At 35.6% G+C, this 19,949-nt stretch overlaps 2 protein-coding genes across 5 annotated transcripts in view; one reads left to right on the forward strand and one right to left on the reverse strand.

Moving 5' to 3' along the window:
• Positions 1-14,710, forward strand: part of LOC125232645 (G-protein coupled receptor Mth2-like) — a 28,824-nt gene extending 14,114 nt beyond the window's left edge. For 2 of the 3 annotated variants that reach the window (XM_048138396.1, XM_048138395.1), the window contains exons 2-9: positions 2,030-2,397; positions 3,237-3,413; positions 6,540-6,655; positions 6,857-6,935; positions 10,252-10,412; positions 12,019-12,157; positions 12,650-12,739; positions 13,475-14,710. In XM_048138396.1, the coding sequence (XP_047994353.1) occupies positions 2,354-2,397; positions 3,237-3,413; positions 6,540-6,655; positions 6,857-6,935; positions 10,252-10,412; positions 12,019-12,157; positions 12,650-12,739; positions 13,475-13,682 (1,014 nt within the window). In that variant the 5' untranslated portion in view covers positions 2,030-2,353 and the 3' untranslated portion in view covers positions 13,683-14,710. Of the gene's footprint in view, positions 1-856; positions 1,048-2,029; positions 2,398-3,236; positions 3,414-6,539; positions 6,656-6,856; positions 6,936-10,251; positions 10,413-12,018; positions 12,158-12,649; positions 12,740-13,474 lie in introns of those variants that run through there. The other variant, XM_048138394.1, reaches the window with a different exon arrangement.
• LOC125232641 (RNA helicase aquarius) overlaps positions 1-19,949 on the reverse strand; it is a 111,355-nt gene that overhangs the window by 44,033 nt on the left and 47,373 nt on the right. For both annotated transcript variants that reach the window (XM_048138387.1, XM_048138388.1), the window contains one exon: positions 244-357. In XM_048138387.1, the coding sequence (XP_047994344.1) occupies positions 244-357 (114 nt within the window). The remainder of the gene's footprint in view (positions 1-243; positions 358-19,949) is intronic.

Consider the following 19,949-nt stretch of genomic DNA (forward strand, 5'->3'; position numbering starts at 1 on the left):
GTCCACGTTGTAAATTTGGTCTTATCACACAGCGTTGCGGCTTGCTGTTCTGTAGCATATTTTGCATGCGTTTCGCGATAGCAAATATTTGTTCAGATTGTTTTGTCAATAAATATATTTTTTGCATGCAGCGATACTGTAAATGGAACGCCTTACCTCATTACTAACAATTTGCAACGCTGTGGAAACTATAATGCAAAGATAACGGTAAGAAGTGAAAGTTCATGATGTCGTCTACTTTACCTGCAGTGAGGTTATTCTCGAGTAGTGGAGGAGAGTCATGTCTCGATCCGCAAGAGGATCCCCAGTCTCGTCGCTGATCTCAAAACGGGTGTAAAATTTGAGCATTTGGAGCAACTGAAACAAAAAAAAACATTCAATATTGATGAAAACATTACAACAGGAACCCTTATGGTGATGTCACATTGTTAAATATCTCGAGAACTACTTATGCTATCGATATGAAATTTGGAATAGTTATAAACATTGTGAACCTCTACAATTTGAAAGTATTTTTTTTTGTAAGTTCTGTGGGGCTTCTATGTTGTGGGGTTTATGGTGTGGGGTATTAACATAGGTGGCTGTATTTGCTTGATTAACATACATATGTAAAAAAAGTTCAAAGTTCCAAAATGAATATTCTCGTAGTAAACAATAGTTTCCAATTTTTGAGTAAACTATAATAAAAGGTCCTACCTACCTGCAAATTCAAGCATATCTTTTGGTGTATGAACTATTATGTATTTTAATAACGCCACGTGGGTGGCCAACACATACGGTTTTATATCCTAATACCAAATATATAATGTAAATTTGCAATAAACGATTACACACAAACGCCGTGTCGGTACAGCGTTCAGGTCAGTGCAGCACAGGATTTAGTCACCGACGCGTGTGCCTACAGTACAGCTCTGCGCGGATAAAAATACGCGGCTATGAAAATACCCAAACATAAAAATATCAGTGCTTTATTTTCATGTGATTATAAGAAAGTGCTACTTTGACTTCTAGTGTTTGAATAGGAATTACGAATTACTATAATCGAAGGTATGTTTTAAACATTTTGAAAATGTTAAGTTTCAGTAAGTGAACGTGCTTATCGCGTACTTGACCTTTTATTATTTTTAAGTAAAATATTATCCATTTTAGTCAAAACAAAACGGTACAGCAGAGTACTTTCGGAAAGAAAAGAGTCGCGGAATATAACATGAGAGCACCGTAAAAAAGTTGATTGAACATTCGTTTCAGTCGTGAGTATTACGGGTTTGCTCTTGGGAAATACCTGTAGTTACCGAAAGTATTCCCCTGGAAATCAACTTGAAAATCGCGGTACTTTCGTGAATATTTAATGCCGTTTATATTAACTAAAAAGTTAAAAAATAGGCAGATTTGAAATAAAACATAATATGTACTTACATATACCATTATATTTATCATATTTACCATTTCTAACATTTTTATAAAAAAAAAATCTACTCCCGAACTGTTCGTCATTTACAGGGTCGTGCATAGATCTTTAAAACCCTACATAAAAGTCTATTTCCAAAGCCAGCGTCCGCCGGCTTTCAGCGTATGCGCGCAGTATCGAAAAAACTGAAAACGCATTGTTTGGCTCTGTAACTATGGAAACGCATTGTTATAACGATACTGCGCGCGTGCGCGGGAAGGCTTTGGGCAGCTGAGCTGACACTGCAAACCTTTGTGTCAAAATAAAGGAAAAGTGTGAATTTCACGAAAGTTATTCAAGAAAACTATTAAAAACTAAGTGCATGGTCGTAGAAAAAGTATTGTATGCAACGGTGGTTAACTGAGTCAAAAAATACTCGTGGCGTCTTAATAACAATTTCTGGATTCGCCTCAAATTGTTACCCAGCCACTCGTCTTTTTTGACCTCCTTTAAACGCCTGTCGCATAAAATACTATTATGAAACTGTGATTATAGTGTTACTAGCTGTTGCCTTTTTGACGACCCTTTTTACGATAGTGTCCTATACACAAATTCATAACACGGTTTATTTCTTTATTACAGATATCCCTACCAATGTCACTAAGCGATAAGCGACTCACCTAAAATTTTAGTTTTTTTTTCTAAAATGGAGAATCAAATTACAAAAGTATGCTACCTCCTCTTGACGGTCGTCACCGTGACTTTGGGAACGAGTAACAGTTCCAGCTACTGTTGCTCCGGGGATGAAGAAATCTGGGTGGACGACAATGGCTTCAACCAATGCTTAGACACCAAGACGAATGCGACAACGAAGATAACCCTCGCGTGCTTTGACAACATGACTGCGATATTGACGAACAATTCCAACTTCCCGGTGAACTTGGGGAGGGTGGAAGACTGATCATCATGGAAGATGAACTGGCTGAGTTGACTAGTGTTGAAAAAGGCGAGTAAGTATAGGTAATAAGCATGCGTAAGAAATTAAGGAGCTTAATTGGCCTAGACAAATTGAAAAACTTGCAGGCTCCGTGGCGAATGAAACGTTACTGGCTCTGTTCGCACCAAGTAATGGGCTGCCGGGACAAGGGAAATTTATGACAGGCCATACTGTACGATAGTACTCTTTATTATACTGTGGTTCAGATATAATGAAATTTGTTCCAACGAATTTCCGAAAACTAGCGCGTGATGTCATATATTTCTGGTCAGCCTTTACAACTGTAAGAAGAAACCGAAACACAGTTAAGACAAAATATTTTCTACGTTATGCCCAAAATATGTTGTTCAATATGTTCATTGTTGGTCCAAAAACAAGTCGCGTCGTGCCCGTGGCAATGGAAATTGTAAACAAAGAACCGGATGGAAAATAATATTACCTTACTGGTGACATAATTATGTATTTCTAAAATTGGTAAAGGCATTGATTCTTACGTCAACGATTTAAACGTATCGAACGCAAAAGAAGATTGTATATTATATTGGCATATTACAGAATTTTGTAATGATGGATGCCCTTCTGCAGAGCTTGGACTTTCTTTGAACACAACAGTTACCGACTTAAAGGTTCTGTTCTAAACACTCTAAAATGCTGTAGGTATGCTACCTGAAGGGTTATACTACTAACTATATTAACTGTATAATGTCACAGTTTCGTTTTCTTTCAACCCCTTATTTGCCAAGAGTGGCACTGAAGCTTTAGTAGTTTCATGTGTTCTGCCTACCCCTTTATGGGATACAGGCGTGATTGTATGTATGTATGTATATTAACTGTAATCGTTTATTCTTTCAGTTTCTGCCTTGGACAGCAGACAGACAACGGGACGCTTGTGCCGTCGGTAGTTCTAATCTGCTTGGACGCGGAAGAAGAAGAGGTCGTGAGCGAAGATTTGCTGGGATACTTCTTGGCAGTGTCCAGTGTCTTCCTTGTGTTGACTGCTTTAGTCTACTTGGCCCTTCCAGAACTTAGGTAAGGAAACTGGTAAATGATTTATTTTTAAAGACTTCTGCGATGTGTACCAACTTTTTTGCATTTTATATGTGTCCAAACGTACCCCTAGCACCAGTTGTCTAAGGCGGCATATATATACCCTAAGTTGGCAGCGCTATTTCGCGCTTTTAATAAACATTATGGAGAAAGTGATATGTGTAAAAGAAAATATATTTAAAGCTGTTTAAACCAGTGGCAAGTAAATTTAAATTAAGTTTCATGGTTAGGATTTATTGGGCGTCTACACAATGCGTAACTCACGTCCCGCCCGTCACAATAAAACAAAGTTTTTTCTTGTTTACCCTAAAAGTATCTAAACTCTTGATGTCTTACTTTGTGAAAGTAACAATTAGGTTGAGGTTGGTTATTTTAGCTAAAAAACGCGTTGCTCTTGTGAATAAAAGTATACTTTTAACGCTTTTCAAAGTAGGTCCCACCCGTCACAGTGACGGGTGAGCAAAATGGGTTATCTGATAAAACTTGAGTTAATGAGTATAAAATCCTTCTTTTAAGTTTAGTTAAACCTAACTGGGTTATATTAAAGCAAATTATATGTCTAATATTGCTTAATTCGGTTGTGGTATTACTTTTTAGAACACAATGAATGCAATGAGGCCTATGAGTCAGGAAGAAGTCTTTTTCATTAAAACTGGTAAAATTTTTGACATTATTTCTGACCCACTGATAAAAGTATGTGGTAATAGACTGTTTGACAAGGTTTGACAATTTTCTGAACCTTTAAAAATTCAAGTTGAAAAAATATTTTTTTTGGTTTAATGCTCTAAGAAAACTACTGAAATTATTACTTGTAACATTAAATAATTAATAAAAGAGCTGATTTAAAGTAAATACAAACGAACTGTCTTTATATTTTTCATATATTTGTATACTCAAATGTTACTCGTCCCACCCGTCACAAAGCGCTGTCCCACCCGTCACAAGCATTGAGAAGCAAAATTATTTTTGTTTTACGAGTTATTTGCGTAAATTATACTAATACCTAATCTATATAATATCAGGAATTAAATAAAAAATGGTTGTTTAACAAAAGTTTCGTAGTTTCTTACCAATAGCGAATTGTGTAAGTCAAGTCGGAGAGGAGAGGCACTTTGAAGTCCCACCCGTCACACTTCTTATACCATCAATTTCTCATAATAATAATGACATTTTCATATTTTTTTTTGATGGTACAGTACGCATTGATTATTCAAGTAATTGATAATGTCATATTTAATGCGCTAATTGTTGCCGTTTGGCAGAAATAAAGCAAAATGTAGGCAAAAAAGAGTATAAATATCCCACCCGTCACAATGGAATGACCCCCTAGTAATACAAGCAATTGATGTAAGAAAACCAAGATCTCTATTTTACCTTTCTTTTAAAAAATATAGTTTGAGAGATACGGTAGATTCCGGTTACGACGACGCTCAAGGGACCGCTGATATTACGTCGTACTAACCGGATGTCGTACAAAACAAATTTCATTTCTTTTAATTAAAAGTAATATCTACATCTCTATTACTTACTCTCTATTACTTACTCTCTATTACTTTACGACCGGTCTGGCGCAGTCGGTAGTGACCCTGCCTGCTACGCCGCGGTCCCGGGTTCGAATCCCGGTAAGGGCATTTATTTGTGTGATGAGCACAGATATTTGTTCCTGAGTCATGGATGTTTTCTATGTATATAAGTATTTATATTATACATATATATATCGTTGTCTGAGTACCCACAACACAAGCCTTCTTGAGCTTACCGTGGGCCTCAGTCAATCTGTGTAAGAATGTCCTATAATATTTATTTATTTATTTATTTATTACTAAAACATACCAATCAATAGGTTTATTTACAGGGTATTATTATCATCATAGTATTAATACCTTATTTTATTGTGACTTGTTTAGTTAGAAAAGTCCTTTTTAGTATGCGTGCTTGCTCATCATTTGTAAGTAAAGCTAGTTTATACGCAATCGATGTATTTTTCGATTGCGTATAAACTAGCTTTACTTACCAATTGGGTTCTATTTAGCTTATAAGATTTGACCCGAGGCGAACAAATTGTTATAAGCAATACTCCAAAAAGTTACGTGGCCACAATGTAATCTTGCTACTTGTTGTAGGCAAGACAGGGGGTCGTAAAACTAAAAACGTTGTCGCTCGTCGTTGCAACCGGACTTGACGGACGGATTCTGTGTAAAATGTGTCGTAAAAAGCGGCTGGTCGTTAAAATCGGAGTCGTAATAAACGGATGTACTTTCATACTATCACATACGAAAACCAAATAAATACCTGTGCTTATGTCGTTGTAAGAGGTTGGACGTTAGGTCTATGCGGAATCGTAATATACTAACCGGACTCTATTGTATTGTATAAAATGTATAATTGAGTAGTCTCGGGACTAATTTTTAAAATAAAATCATTACAGATAATAATGTTGTCAATGAAAAGTAATGAATAAATCTTTATTATTACAAAACATTAAATAATTACGTATTTTTGAACCTTTTAATGCCTAATTTTCCAAATTTTGAGAAATAAATACAGTTTCGGTTATTAACCGGTTAGAGACTATAAAAACCGGTTTTTAACAGAGGCCAAAAAGTCTCGGTTAACCGGTTTTTCGGTTAACCGGTTAACCGGTTTGCACACCCTAGTACCAACACATTCAGTTAATAAAATAAAATACATAACTGTACAGAGAAATAGGTAAAAATTGTATATCCTTATGTTAAAGCTATAAAGTCTTATACAGTTCCAAACAGTATAAAAGAATAAGACAGTGTAGGAGAGAATCAATGTATGACGAAGAGAAAAGACTCTTAATATGCAAAATTATGCATTGTTTTATGAATTTTATCATCATATAAATATTAAAACTAACCGCCAACCTTTTAAGGCCGGCTTTGGCGTTTACAATTTTAATGGTGCAAATATGTAAACAACTTGAAAGATTAATCAGTGATAAAATCTTCAACTTAGGTACATATATTTTTTGTGTTTTATGTTTGTAACATAAGTTAGGAGAAGAAAGGATAATTGTTAGACATGTAAATAAGTCCACCCAGAAGGTAATTGTAAATAAAATTATGATTTTATGCGTTTCAGGGACCTGCAAGGAAAAAGCATAATAAGCTTATGCATTAGTCTGGCCATTGCCAACATACTTATGTGCATACTGAAGGTGATGACCTACGAGAATATGACGTGGTGTGCAATCAGAGGTGAGTAAAATTACGCAAAGGCCTCTCTCCTCCTTTTTCACTATTCACTGTTCAATAACAGATATAGGCTATCTTTATTTCTGGTCTTTCATTAAAAAATTGCACACAATTATTCTCTTGGAAATGGGAAAAGATCAGAATATAATACAACACGTTTTTGTTCTTGTTCGCCTGTAAATTGTTATATTTTTTATTTTTCAGGATTTTTTGCATATTACTTCATAATATCAAGTTTCTTCTGGATGAACGCGATAGCTATACAAATTTTACTTAGCATCAAGTAAGTTTTCAAAACAAGTACGATGAACGGAACTTAGATAAATAGCAATTACCAGCGCCCCCCCAAAAAATCCAAAACATAAATATACACTTAAAAAATAATCTCCCAGCACGGCTGGTCACCGCGGGAGAGTTCGACCAAAACCCCCCAAAGAAAATGGCTTACAACATTTGCACTTTCAACGTAAGGTCACTATCAACGGAAGAAAAACTCATAGAGCTTAAGACCGCGTTACAAAACATTAAGCATGATATAATAGGTTTGAGCGAGGTCCGACGACTAGGAGAAAATATTATAGAAGACGAAGACTATATTTTCTACCACATCGGCAAAACTAAAGGATTGTATGGTGTTGGTTTTTTAATCAAGAAAAACTCAAAAATAACATTAAAGCCTTTACAGGTATATCAGAAAGAGTGTGTATGCTAGAAATCCAGTTGGAAAACGCGCTATTCGCTATAATACAGGCATATGCACCTACAGAAAGCTCATCTCAAGAAGATATAGACAAATTTTATGAAGATATGGCAAAAGCCCACGACTCTACCTCTACTAAATATATCATCTCTATGGGAGATTTTAACGCACAAATTGGAAAACCTAAAAAACAAGAGCATTTAATTACCGGCCCTAATGGCTACGGAGACAGAAGCATTCGCGGTGAAAGATTGATACAATATGCATTCGAGTACAATTTAAAAATAATAAACACGATGTTTCAACAAAAAAAATCTAATAGATGGACCTGGATCTCACCAGACAAAAACTCAAAAAATGAAATAGATTATATTTTAACCACAAAACCACACCTATTTACTAAATATGAGGTACTTTCGTCAGTCCATTTTGGGTCTGACCACAGAATGCTTAGAACGACAGTAAATTTAATTACGACGAAAAAGAGCAGACGCAGGTTCAAAAAGCCACCATCAACTTTGAAATCATTAGAAGAACAAGACACATATATTAATAACTTAGAAAAACATATACCAGAATTGATATCGAGCTGCAGCAATTATAACGCAAGTGAATATTGTGCGAAAATCACGCTCTCCATATCTGAAAGCTTACAGAATATCGATAAACGTAAAAAACGCAACATTTTATCACAAAAAGCTTTAGAACTTATGAAAGCAAGAAACACTCTACAAAACAAACCAAAACTGAACAAATCTGAAAGGGACGAGCTTAAAAGCTTATACAAAGCTACAAACAAAGAAATAAGAAAATGTTACAAATCACACAGACTAAATACGATACAAAAATACCTAGAAACATCAAGATCGACCAAAAAAGCTTACAAAGAACTGAATAAATCTAAAACCTGGATTCCGTCGCTACAACCAGGCTCTGTTATATGTGAACCCAGAAATGAAGTTTTGAAAATTGCAACAGAATTTTACGAAGATCTCTACAGTAATCAAGAAGCCACTGATAATCAAATAGTGTTTATTTCAAATGTCACGAATACCAGTTCAGTCCAGGACTTCACGGAATCTGAAGTTTTAAAACAAATAATAAAACTAAAGTCAGAAAAAAGCTCAGGCCCTGACGGGATTTCTAACGAATGTATTAAGTATGCAAAAACTCTACTCTTGACTCCTATTACGCTACTATGGAATAAAATATTGGATGAAGAAATAATTCCAGAGTCATGGACAAAATCAGAAATCGTACTGTTGTATAAAAAAGGAGATCCAAAAGACATCGGAAACTACCGACCTATAAGTCTCATGTCCTGCTTTTACAAACTATTTGCCTCAAGTCTCTTAGAAAGAATATCATCGGACATTGACACTCACCAACCAATCGAACAAGCCGGCTTTAGAAGCGGATTCAGTACAATAGACCACATACAGGTTGTAGAGCAAGTAATTGAAAAATATGTGGAATTTCGTAGACCATTGTACTTAGCTTTCATCGATTACAAAAAAGCTTTCGACTCTATTTCTCATTCCAGCATCTGGTCGGCATTACGTGCACAAAATATAAATGAAAAATATATAAACATTTTAAAAAACATATACAGCAACAGTTCGAGTAGAGTTAGACTGGATAGACTAGGCACGGAGTTTAAAATAAATAGAGGCGTGAGGCAGGGGGATCCAATTTCCCCAAAAATTTTTATAGCCGTGCTACAACACATTATGGCGAACTTACCTTGGTCCAAACGAGGCATTGACATAAAGGGAAAAGTTTTAAGTAACTTAAGATTCGCCGACGACATTATACTGTTTTCAGAAAGCCACTCACAATTAAGTTACATGATAAAAGACCTAAATGAAGCCAGTATAAAAATTGGGTTAGAAATGAACCTTACAAAAACAAAAGTTATGACGAATTCACACAAGATACCAATTTTAATAAATAATGTACCCATTGAGTTTGTCGACAGCTATGTTTACCTAGGAAAACAAATCTCTTTTAGCACAGACAGAAACTCTTTAGAAGTCGACCGAAGAATAGCAATCAGCTGGAAAAAATACTGGGCTAATAAAGAAATTGTAAAATCACAACTCCCGTTGACTATCAAAAAAGTTGTAATGGATTCAGTAATACTACCAAGCCTCACCTACGGTTGCCAAACATGGACGTTCGATTTCACAATTAGACACAAAATTGAAACAACACAGAAGAGAATGGAGAGAAGTATACTAGGCATAAAATTAAAGGATAGAGTTAGGAATGAAGTCATAAGGAGAAAAACAAATATTACAGATGCCTTAATATTCTCACTCGAAAGGAAGTGGAAATGGGCAGGACACGTTGCCAGATACAGTGACGACAGATGGACCATACGAACTGTAAAGTGGCCTGGGCCACTGGGCTCAAGAGGCAGAGGCCGTCCACGTGGGAGATGGTCGGACGAATTAGTGGCAACGGCAGGTCCAAAATGGACAGAGACAGCTCAAGACAGAGAGGAGTGGAATTCCTTGGGGGAGGCTTTTACCCGAAAGGGGCCCACATATTTATTTTAAGTTAATTTTTTTTCTCTTATTGTAAATTATTTCTCATTTATGTTTTAAGTATGTGTGGAACAAATAAAGCTTTTTTTATTTTTTATTTTTTTTATTTTATTTATTTATTTATTTTAAGTTTTCAACATAACCATTATTTGAATACTTTATTTTGCCTTCTTTAGTGTCCCGCTGCTGAGTTCTCCAGGTCTCCTCTCCTCCTTTCCCCTATTTTTTTCACTCGACCCTTTCTTTGGCATTTTTTAAAGAAGTAGTGAGCATAGTAAAATTTGAGATCTCAATGCATATTTTGTCAGCCAAAATTCAGATATAAAGACAAAATATTTTTATTATTTCAGGCGTTTAACAATGTACAGTTACGACTGGAAGGAGTACTTATGGTACGTCCTGTACGGCTGGGGTGTTCCCGCCCTCTTCACAATTATATTGATCATCGTGAACTACACTCCGGGTCCACACGCGAAACCGGGGATAGGACACACTCACTGCTGGTTCCATGGTACGTTTATTTGGTCTAATGGTACACCGAAAAAAGAGATGTCACCAGGTTCCCATGGGTCCAAGTGTATCCGGAATGGTTCGAGCTTATAATAAATGCACATGATTTGACCGTGACATCAGGCGGTTATAGTAGCCGCACCAGGCGTTTACGTGATTGAACTTACTTTTCTGATCTTATCGAGTATGGGATCTCTATTGAGACGATACAAACTTTCAGTAATGTTACTTAGCATTAAGTTAAGTGTCAACAACTATCCTCTAAGTATTTCCAAGCATTCAAATTTTGTCGGCGTTGGCGTTGATAAGAGTACGTATAGCCTGGCAGCAGTAGCCACCGCGATACCCTAGCTAGCCCCACTAGCCAGTTCAGTAGTCGAGTTTTGTATTTTTGGTGAAGGTTTGTTATATTAAGTTGTGTATTTATGTTTTCTCTCTCAATTCATTTGACTCATTTCTCTGCATGTTATAAAACCGTGTTCGCGAATTTTGCGATAGACTCAAAAAGTTCCAAACGGATATTTATGCGTTTTTCACCTATGTATGAATAGAGTGATTTTTGAGGAATGTTTAAGGTTTTATTATTATAAATTAATTATTAAAACATGACATATGTGCTAAAAGTCGGTGAAAATCACACTGCAATCGAAAACCCTGCCCGTATGTACCGATCGACTTATAACAAAATAATGTATGGTGGAACTGTCGCTCTGATACATAAATGTAGGTCTAGAAAAAAATTCGGCAATGGCTTAATGTCTAACTTTTAATGATAACTGCTATAAACATGCTTAACTTTTTAAAAGATGTTTAGATATATTGTGATATTACGGTATTCCATAGAAATTTTCTCGAGAACGATCCCTCTGACTAGCAAAAAAATAGTGCACCATCTCAAATGTTTTGTTTCCTGGAGTTTATATTCTTTGATTCAAATAACATGTTTGGGGAATTTTGCGAGGTTTTACTGCCGGTCGATAGTAAATTATTATATTTCTTTAATAGTATTTGTCATATTTCTTTTACTAAGCGATTAAACATCTCCCAGTAATGGCAGATCGCTTAATTGGAGCAATGTATTGCAACGGTAACCATTGGTGCCTATGGTAGCCAGATAGTAGTAGGTTGCAGAATTCTTCACGATTTTTTGTTGTTGTTGCACGGTATAATCTCACTATGAAAATGACTATGAAATAAAAAAAAGGCAGATAAAACAATACGCCGAGCGAAGCCGGTGCGGTTCGGTTATGGTAATATATCAATAAAAGATGAAAAATGCCAAAAAATATGTTGATATATTTGAAAAAGCGAAAAAATTTGCCCAGTCCCGAAAGTACCGAAAATCCCGGGAAATCCCGGTTCCATATTGCTTCGGTACCGAAAATCCCGGTACTTTAAAACAGTACCGGTACTGCAATCCCTAGTACGTATATCTCTGTTTTGATTGAGTGACTGATTGGCATCTGGCATCAATCAATCAATGGTATCTAAGTTATCCTTTGTTTTGTATAATATTGGGAACATATCACACCATGCGGTCAATTTTCAACTTTCGCTTCAACGTTTATGCATAAATGAGTAAAATATCTTGTATATCTTTTGGGCAGATCTGCGTCGTATATGGATCTACATGTACAGTGTGATGACGATCCTGATAGCGGCGAATGTGGGCATATTCGTGTATGCCTCCATCTTCTTGTGGAAGCACACGTTCTCCTCAACACACTTAAAGGCCTTGCGATATAAGTGAGTAAATACTTATACAATACAATTATGAATCTTGTGTATCCCGTGTACCTTCTTCTTCTTCTACCGTCCCATCATACAATCCGTATATCTATGTTCGTATAACAACTTGTTTGATTTGTGAATATTCTAACATGGTGGGCGGTTATCATGTTAGTTAGAACATTGGACAAAATTTGATACCCCAAGCCCATACAAAAAAAAACTGAAAGATGGATTTTATTATTAATACCTAGAATTTTCATGTCCATTTTACTAACGCTAACGGTATACAGGATTGATAGGATGTAACTTGGTTACGATCATGTATAAAATGAAGGAGCCATTTACTTTCACAGCATTTGCAATAAGAGTGCCTCATTTACATACCAATGCCGAATAAAGGTCTTCCTTCGTCTCGCACTAGTTCCTATCAAAGATGTCAACGTTATTTTGCTACTTCGTCAATTGAGATATCTAATCTACATACTAAGGAATTTATTACAATTTCAGGTTCACAATGATGTTGCGGTTGTTTGTGATTATGGGCCTACCGTGGATATTCGAGATGGTAACGTCACTAACACCGGTTCACATTATTGGGTATGTACATTTTTTGAGTCTGTGCTTAATGTTTGTAAGAGTAATTATTTATTAATGGCTTATATTTTGAATTATCTTAGTGTTATTTATGATGAGCGTATTAAAGAATATTGTCAATTGACTCGTACTAGTCACTGATTCCCGCCATCTTGGATTGTTATAAAACATCGGGAATGCAGTGACGATTGGCCAGTTCGAGTACAGACGAGTTGTAGTGAAGAAGTCTTGAAATACTTATTGTAAATTGGTTGTTATTATGTTTGTAATAAACGAATATAGTAAAAGTGTTACAAGTAATAGTTTTCATCATCAACCTGGTAATATCTCCTACATGTTGTAGTACGGAAACATCAAGGAGAATTTTATTTAATTAGTATTAATATGGACACCAAGAAAATAACTTAAGTACCTACAGTGGCGTCTGGTGAAAATTTCTGCTAGGCAACACTAAGCAAAAAGAAACCTACCTTTTACATTAGGTACTTTACTAGTAATCAATTTTAGGCAAGCCGGTGGGAATCGTCTTGTACGGAGCAGCCACGGATCTAAATAATTCCATCAAAATATTATACATAAAGATAGCCGAACATTAGTGCGGTCAATTTGGACCGATACAGACACCGTTCCCAAGCAAGTTGCAGTTGCATTGCAGTCTCTCTGTCTCGGTCCTAACTTATAACTAACGCCTATTGTGTTTATGAGTAAACTATACGTCTAAATAACTTCTGTTTCCAGGGTGATTCTGGACATAATCAACTGTCTCCAAGGCCTCATAATCTTCGTGATCCTGGTGGTGTTTAGGCGGAGAGTGATCAAGGCACTGCACAAGAGAAGAGCACTGTGTTGTCTGAACGACTGGGCTGAGCAATACTTGGCGTTGAAGGACGACCAGGAAAACGAAATAATAGCGCATACGATAGTCATGCCCATGGAGGATAAATAACACAATATTTTATTGACACAGATTAAAAATGGCATACAAACGGATATGGGTACAATGTTCGTAGGTACCACGGGAGTACAGTCAACCAATGCAACCAATGAATCCTAGTCCTGTAGAACCTTTTCATAGTAAACGTCAATGTCACTTCTATAGCAAATAATAGCAAGGTGTCAATAAGACATGTTTCTAGACTGGCCTAGGATACAAATTGGTTGACCGTATCTATCAAACTCGACATTAGTCACGAGAGGATCCCGGATTGTGTTTCTTACCTATTAATAAAACACATGATGTTTTATGATAACGTAAAGGTTTTACAAAAACGGAAAGTCGACTTCTGAGCTCCAACAACCCATTATTTATTGATAACCACATGTCAATATGTGATTCCGCTCACTTTTACACATTTCACTCCATCCAGTCATAAGCTGTTATGAGCCAGTAATTGAGCCAAATCTTAAATTATTTACTACTATTTTCTATGTAGGTATTCATTGTATGGTTATAATGAGACCTTAATTGTACATATTTGGATACTCGCCATGTCCTCATATATGAAGAGGACACGGCGATTATTTTTTATTTTCGAATAACTCCACATTGTTTCCGACACGAATACAGGATCAACAAATATTATATTTTTAGATGAGTTCATCAGTGATTATTCTGATTAAGTATGAAATCGTGCAGCCCGGATATACCTACATATAATATGTATCTACCTAACCTACACCACTTTTTTTGCATAAGTACTTAATTTAGTTCAATAGACCATAAGCATGACCACTATGTTAAAAGGTAAATATTTATGTCTGCTTGTAAAAGTCCTAATTACAATTTTGTTATTGTTTGCATGTTAAAATCTGACATTGAACTTGCACGATTGCTTATAAAATATAAGCAAAATAATACCTCGTACCTGACTATTACTAACACAGTTGACTACTGTATTATTACTAAATAAATAATAATTTAAATTAAAGCACAAATGAAATAAATGCTACTTTTTATGTTGTTAGGTAATTTAACTATAAATAATAATTTAAATTGCGACAAAAGATAGCTCCCGTGTAAACAAATGAAATAAATGAGCTATTGACTATTTTATAGTTCATCGCTCAGTTGTTATCTTTTGTCGCATAAATAGCCGTAATTTAGCTAGTGGTGGGACTAGTGCCTTAGGCACTAGGTATAAGGATATTTTATTTTCATAGATAAAGATAATAAATCCAAAATGTTACCTACGTTGTTTGTTTTATTTTCGAGTAAAATTTTATAATTTTAGTCATTTCTATAAATGGCTCTCACGATTTTCTTACTTAAGGCACATAATTTCTTAGTGCCATAACATTCTTTTAACCGAAGATTAAACATAGTTTAGGTTTAAGTTATGTTTAAGATTTAGTTTAATTAATAAATAATAAAGCATTTAATTAATGAACATATGTTACACTTATTGTTGTCATAAATGTTTGCTAGAACTGTTTTAGCAATGTTTAAAACTCTAACCACTTGTTCATTGAGCTTATGTTGGACATTGTAAATTGATATAGTAAAATGTTAGGTAAATATTAAAATATGCTAAAAATTTGAACAAGCTATTTGGTCTCTTCTTATGACAAAAAAGAATATCTGTGTCATAAAATATATGTAACAAAAAAGAAAATGAAAAATAGTCAATAGGCAGCATGGACGGCGGCTCCATACAAGCCGATTCCCACCAACTTGTCCTAACATTTCTTACTATCTAGATTGTAGGTATATTTAATATAGGCAGGTACCTAAATTATAAAGTACTAGCTTTCGCCTGCGGCTTCGCTCGCGTTAGAAAGAGACAAAAAGTAGCCTATGTCACTCTCCATCCCTTCAACTATCTCTACTTAAAAAATCACATCAATTCGTCGCTCCGTTTTGCCATGAAAGACGGACAAACAAACAGACTCACACACTTTCCCATTTATAATATTAGTATTGATATTACACATTACGTGCCTTAGTGTTTACTGTTTGTGTGTAAATTATTTGTAATAAATTAATAAATCAATATTATTATGCACCTACACAATTATGTTTTATTTCTTGTTGAATTTCAGAAATGAATATATTAATATATTATTAATTATTGTATAATATATTATTAAACATTGTTTTATCATTTTCATCAAGTTCCGCACCAATTAAAACAACTTTGCTACGACTTTGAGAATTAAGGTCAATGCCCAGACACAAAAGGCAGCCTTTGCAAAATAACAAACTCCATCACAACGACCCTAGTTGTCTTTTTAGGTCATAAAGAAATAAATCTACTCAAACAATCAAGTTGTCACATTCCAAGCAAAATGCGAGGAAAATTATTAGCCTCCTAATCTCGCAGATTTAAAAGACAGTTTAGTAGTAAATGTATGTATACCAAATAATTATGCTTTTGTAGTTAGGTATATAAGTATATTATTTATTTTATTTAGTATTTTTTCCACAATTATAACTTCTAATATTATTTATATCTTCGAGCCATAAGTATATTTGTACCTACTTCTAAAACCAGATAATTTAACGATATATTCCCCGACGACGATTATTGTTTCATTTGAATCATTTGGTTCAATTATCGACGAAGACTAGAGTCGCCATCTACCAAAAGAACAGTGTATTTTTGCGGAAAACTCGATAGCTGAGTGGACTCGGACTCATTCGTGCAATCTATGGTTTCGTCCATTCTTTTGTTATATTGACTGCTAGTGATTCATACATCATTCTGTAGATGGCGCTGGTTTTAAAAAGGTCTGGTATTCAGAAATAATATATTACCTACCTACTTCGTGCAGTAAAGTAAGAAACGTATTTCTCGGTTTTCGGTTTACTTATTCACAGAGATGTGTTCATCATAGTATTTTTCAATCAGAAGGAAATGGCTTACTATATGTACTACGTTTAGCGAAGCGAAGAAAGTATAGGCACATCGGACGCTGGCGATCAAATATATGAAAGAGGCGCGTTCCTAGCACACAGTCTAAGCTCGTGTAGGTGAACGCGTACTTTGCTTGTATGAGTGAAATATGATAGGTCGACTGTGCGCGTTTTTGACAGGCGGTAACTGTGAGGTTACCGAGAGGGGGTGGGCGGCACTTTCAGCGGGGAGCGCGAGTGGCCATACTATACGATAGTACTCTTTATTTTATTATACTGTGGTATAGGTACGGTTTACTGCTGAAAGGCAGAAAAAACTATTGACGGATATTTGAATTGAATCTTTTACATCATCATTATGAGTCAAAAACCCTCACGTTACAACTGTTTAGAAAGGAAGCATGAATTACAAATTATTCATGTTAAATGACGTAAAATACGAGTGACACGTTGTAAATACACATGCAGAGATAATTATAACATCCTAGTGCTTAATCATGTTCTTTGCCATTTTTGGCTAATGTTACAATGTAGTTCCTGATAGTTCATATTTATTTATTTTTAAACACGTATGCGAATAAAATATGTCTTTAACTCCAAGTAGCAGGTGTTTGAAATAAGGGCCTATTTACATGGCGCTCGCATGCGAGTTTCATTACAATGCCGTAGGTATTTTGGTCGGCCGGCTGAATCGGGTATTGTACAGTCAACCCCTATACCCTAGGCCACTGTAGAACTATGTCACAGTGACGTTACAAATCAGATTGTAAGAAATCTCTTAGGTACTGCTTGTCATTTTGACGTGGTTGTAGAGTGGCCCAGGGTTCCAATTGGTTGACTATACAGTCAAGGTATTAAATATATACGAGGACAAAGTGCCAAAAATATGTAATTTGTACACGATTTCATGCTTATACATATTTGTGGTGGATACATATTTTTGGCACCTTGTCATAATACCTTCATCTTAATATTTTTTTTTACACAGGGGGAATCCATTATGGATGCCACTGGCCCGGGAGAGCAGTGGGTATGTCCGACTCCCACGGACTAAACCCCCTGGGGTGTTCCGACGCTCGCTTTTTGCGCAGGGTTTCGGGCACTCGGTTGTAGGCTTCCGATACCGCGCCAGCGTTGCCCTTGAGGCCCGTCGTTTCAGACTATTCTGATAGCCTACTCCGCTGAAGGCACCTCGGAACACTGGAGGGCCTTCCAGCTCGGTACCTCTTCAAGCGAGTGATGGGACTCCCGACCCACCACCCGCAGGTTCCCCTTAGTCCGTTTTCACATTATCCGATCCGATATCGGATGTCCCGATATTAGTACAGGCGATCTTGGATTTTTTCTATTGAAATCCTTCCGACATCCGATATCGGATCGGATAATGTGAAAACGGCCTTAGGGCAGCAGCATTCTGCCTGCGTAGGCTCTTCGTCGCCCTCAGTACAGTTCGCAATCTATCTAAAATTGCATGCGAGCTTGCGCGCCGTCCAAATGAGCCTTAATGATGCTCTTTACCATTTTTGGCTAACGTTTAAACGTATTTTTAATAAATACAAGATAATATTTATTTATTTTTAAACACGTACGCGTACGTAAAGGCCAGGTCAGAAGTACTTCATTAATAATAAGTAATTTTATTGTAACTTATAAATCACTGCATGACTTTTAGAATTAATAATTGGCTAAGTTTAAATGTTTATTTCTATCATTTTATCTTGTGTTATGTTATAGTGCAACTAGACCTACTTTAAATTTGCATGCTACTCCAAGCAGGATATGGTTGAACTATATTTTATTGTACATCTTTGTAAACCCATATTTCAGCAAATAAAGAAATACGAATACGAATACTCGAAACCGACGAGCGTGTATGAGAAACGTTATGAAAGTGTGTGAAGCGAAAGTGATTTGTCAGGATCGTAGTAAATGGAAATACGTGATCTCTGCCTACCCCTCTGGTAAACAGGCGTGATTGTATGTATGTATGTATGTACGTACGCGTATAAAATGTGCCTTCAATCTCATGTAGCCGGTTTAGCATAAGTGACACGCCGAGTGCAGCATACCCACGTATAAAACATACCGATAATTTTAAGCACACCGACATACCTTTCAGCTAGAACTTAGGTAAGTTAGGTATAGGTGTATTCTGATCAGGAGAATAATATTACTAAATATAAATGAAAATTCATAAAATGGAAATACCACAATAAACTATCCTATTAGGTAAATTAGCTTACTAATAGGAATATTTTTACTACGAAAAATTAGGAAAGTATGTGCCTAACCTTATGGTTACCCTATTACTTAAATTATTTAGTTATGCGTTATCATTATCAAAGTAGATACTTAACTTGAAATTATTTTTATCAGACATTTTGTCTCTTTTATTTGATTGTTGATAAAACATTACCAAGTATATTTTTCTTCAAGTTTCAAGTTACAAGCGGAAGTCTCTTTCCAACTTGTCATATTAGACATTGACTACCACTTGTAAATTGTAACTTGTAGCTTCGAGAAATGGGCCCCAGAACCCCTGAAATACTTTTACATTTTTTTGCCTGGAATTTTGACAAATTCTTAAATTCAAAAGAAATTTCAAGCGTAACAACCTCCTTAATCCTTAAAAATGTATTGTTTATAAAAACTAGTTAACTTCATGAAACTGTCCTACCTGTGTCTCTCACGTTTGTCTATGACATATAAGACTATTTGTTTAAATTGTATAAGCGGAGTATAAAACTGTAGCTATATTAAGTAAGTGTATTCACATTGAAACCACTTGAAACCAAAATGAAATTTAATTGTAGTTATTTTTGTAATGGTGCATTTAGCAGTTGGATGCAGCGACGTATAAAGGCTCGTTTATATTGGAGTACTTGTGTGATACAGTCTCTCATTGGTTAGATGAATATTTGTGGTGGAGTTACGTCAATCAAATTAAATATTTGATTAATTAGAGTAAAATCAAAATTCCAAGGACTCGAAAATCTGTCTGGCACTCGAGGAGTTAGTACCTATAGTTTTAGTTCTTCCTAGTGGTACAAATTAAATCTGTAAGTAGTCATAAACTGGCCCGAATTATCTCTGTTTTGCCCAATGGTTGCCTGGATGATAAACCTAGCTCTGCCTTCAAAAAAACCATAATAGATCGCGGCTTTAGAGTGGAAAGTGCAGAACGAGTAAGATATTTTAAATGGGTGGAATCGCTAATTGAAGTTGAAAGCGTAAAAACTCGAAATTCCTATTCCTAAATAGCAGCACAAATGGGAACATAATAGTATTTTATACAAAATGTTTTCAGGGTATAGACTAGATAGACTTGTCCTGAGCTCCTGACATCTTTTATGTAGGGTT

Source organism: Leguminivora glycinivorella, chromosome 13 (assembly GCF_023078275.1).
Source record: "Leguminivora glycinivorella isolate SPB_JAAS2020 chromosome 13, LegGlyc_1.1, whole genome shotgun sequence".
Taxonomy (NCBI): Eukaryota; Metazoa; Arthropoda; class Insecta; order Lepidoptera; family Tortricidae; genus Leguminivora; species Leguminivora glycinivorella.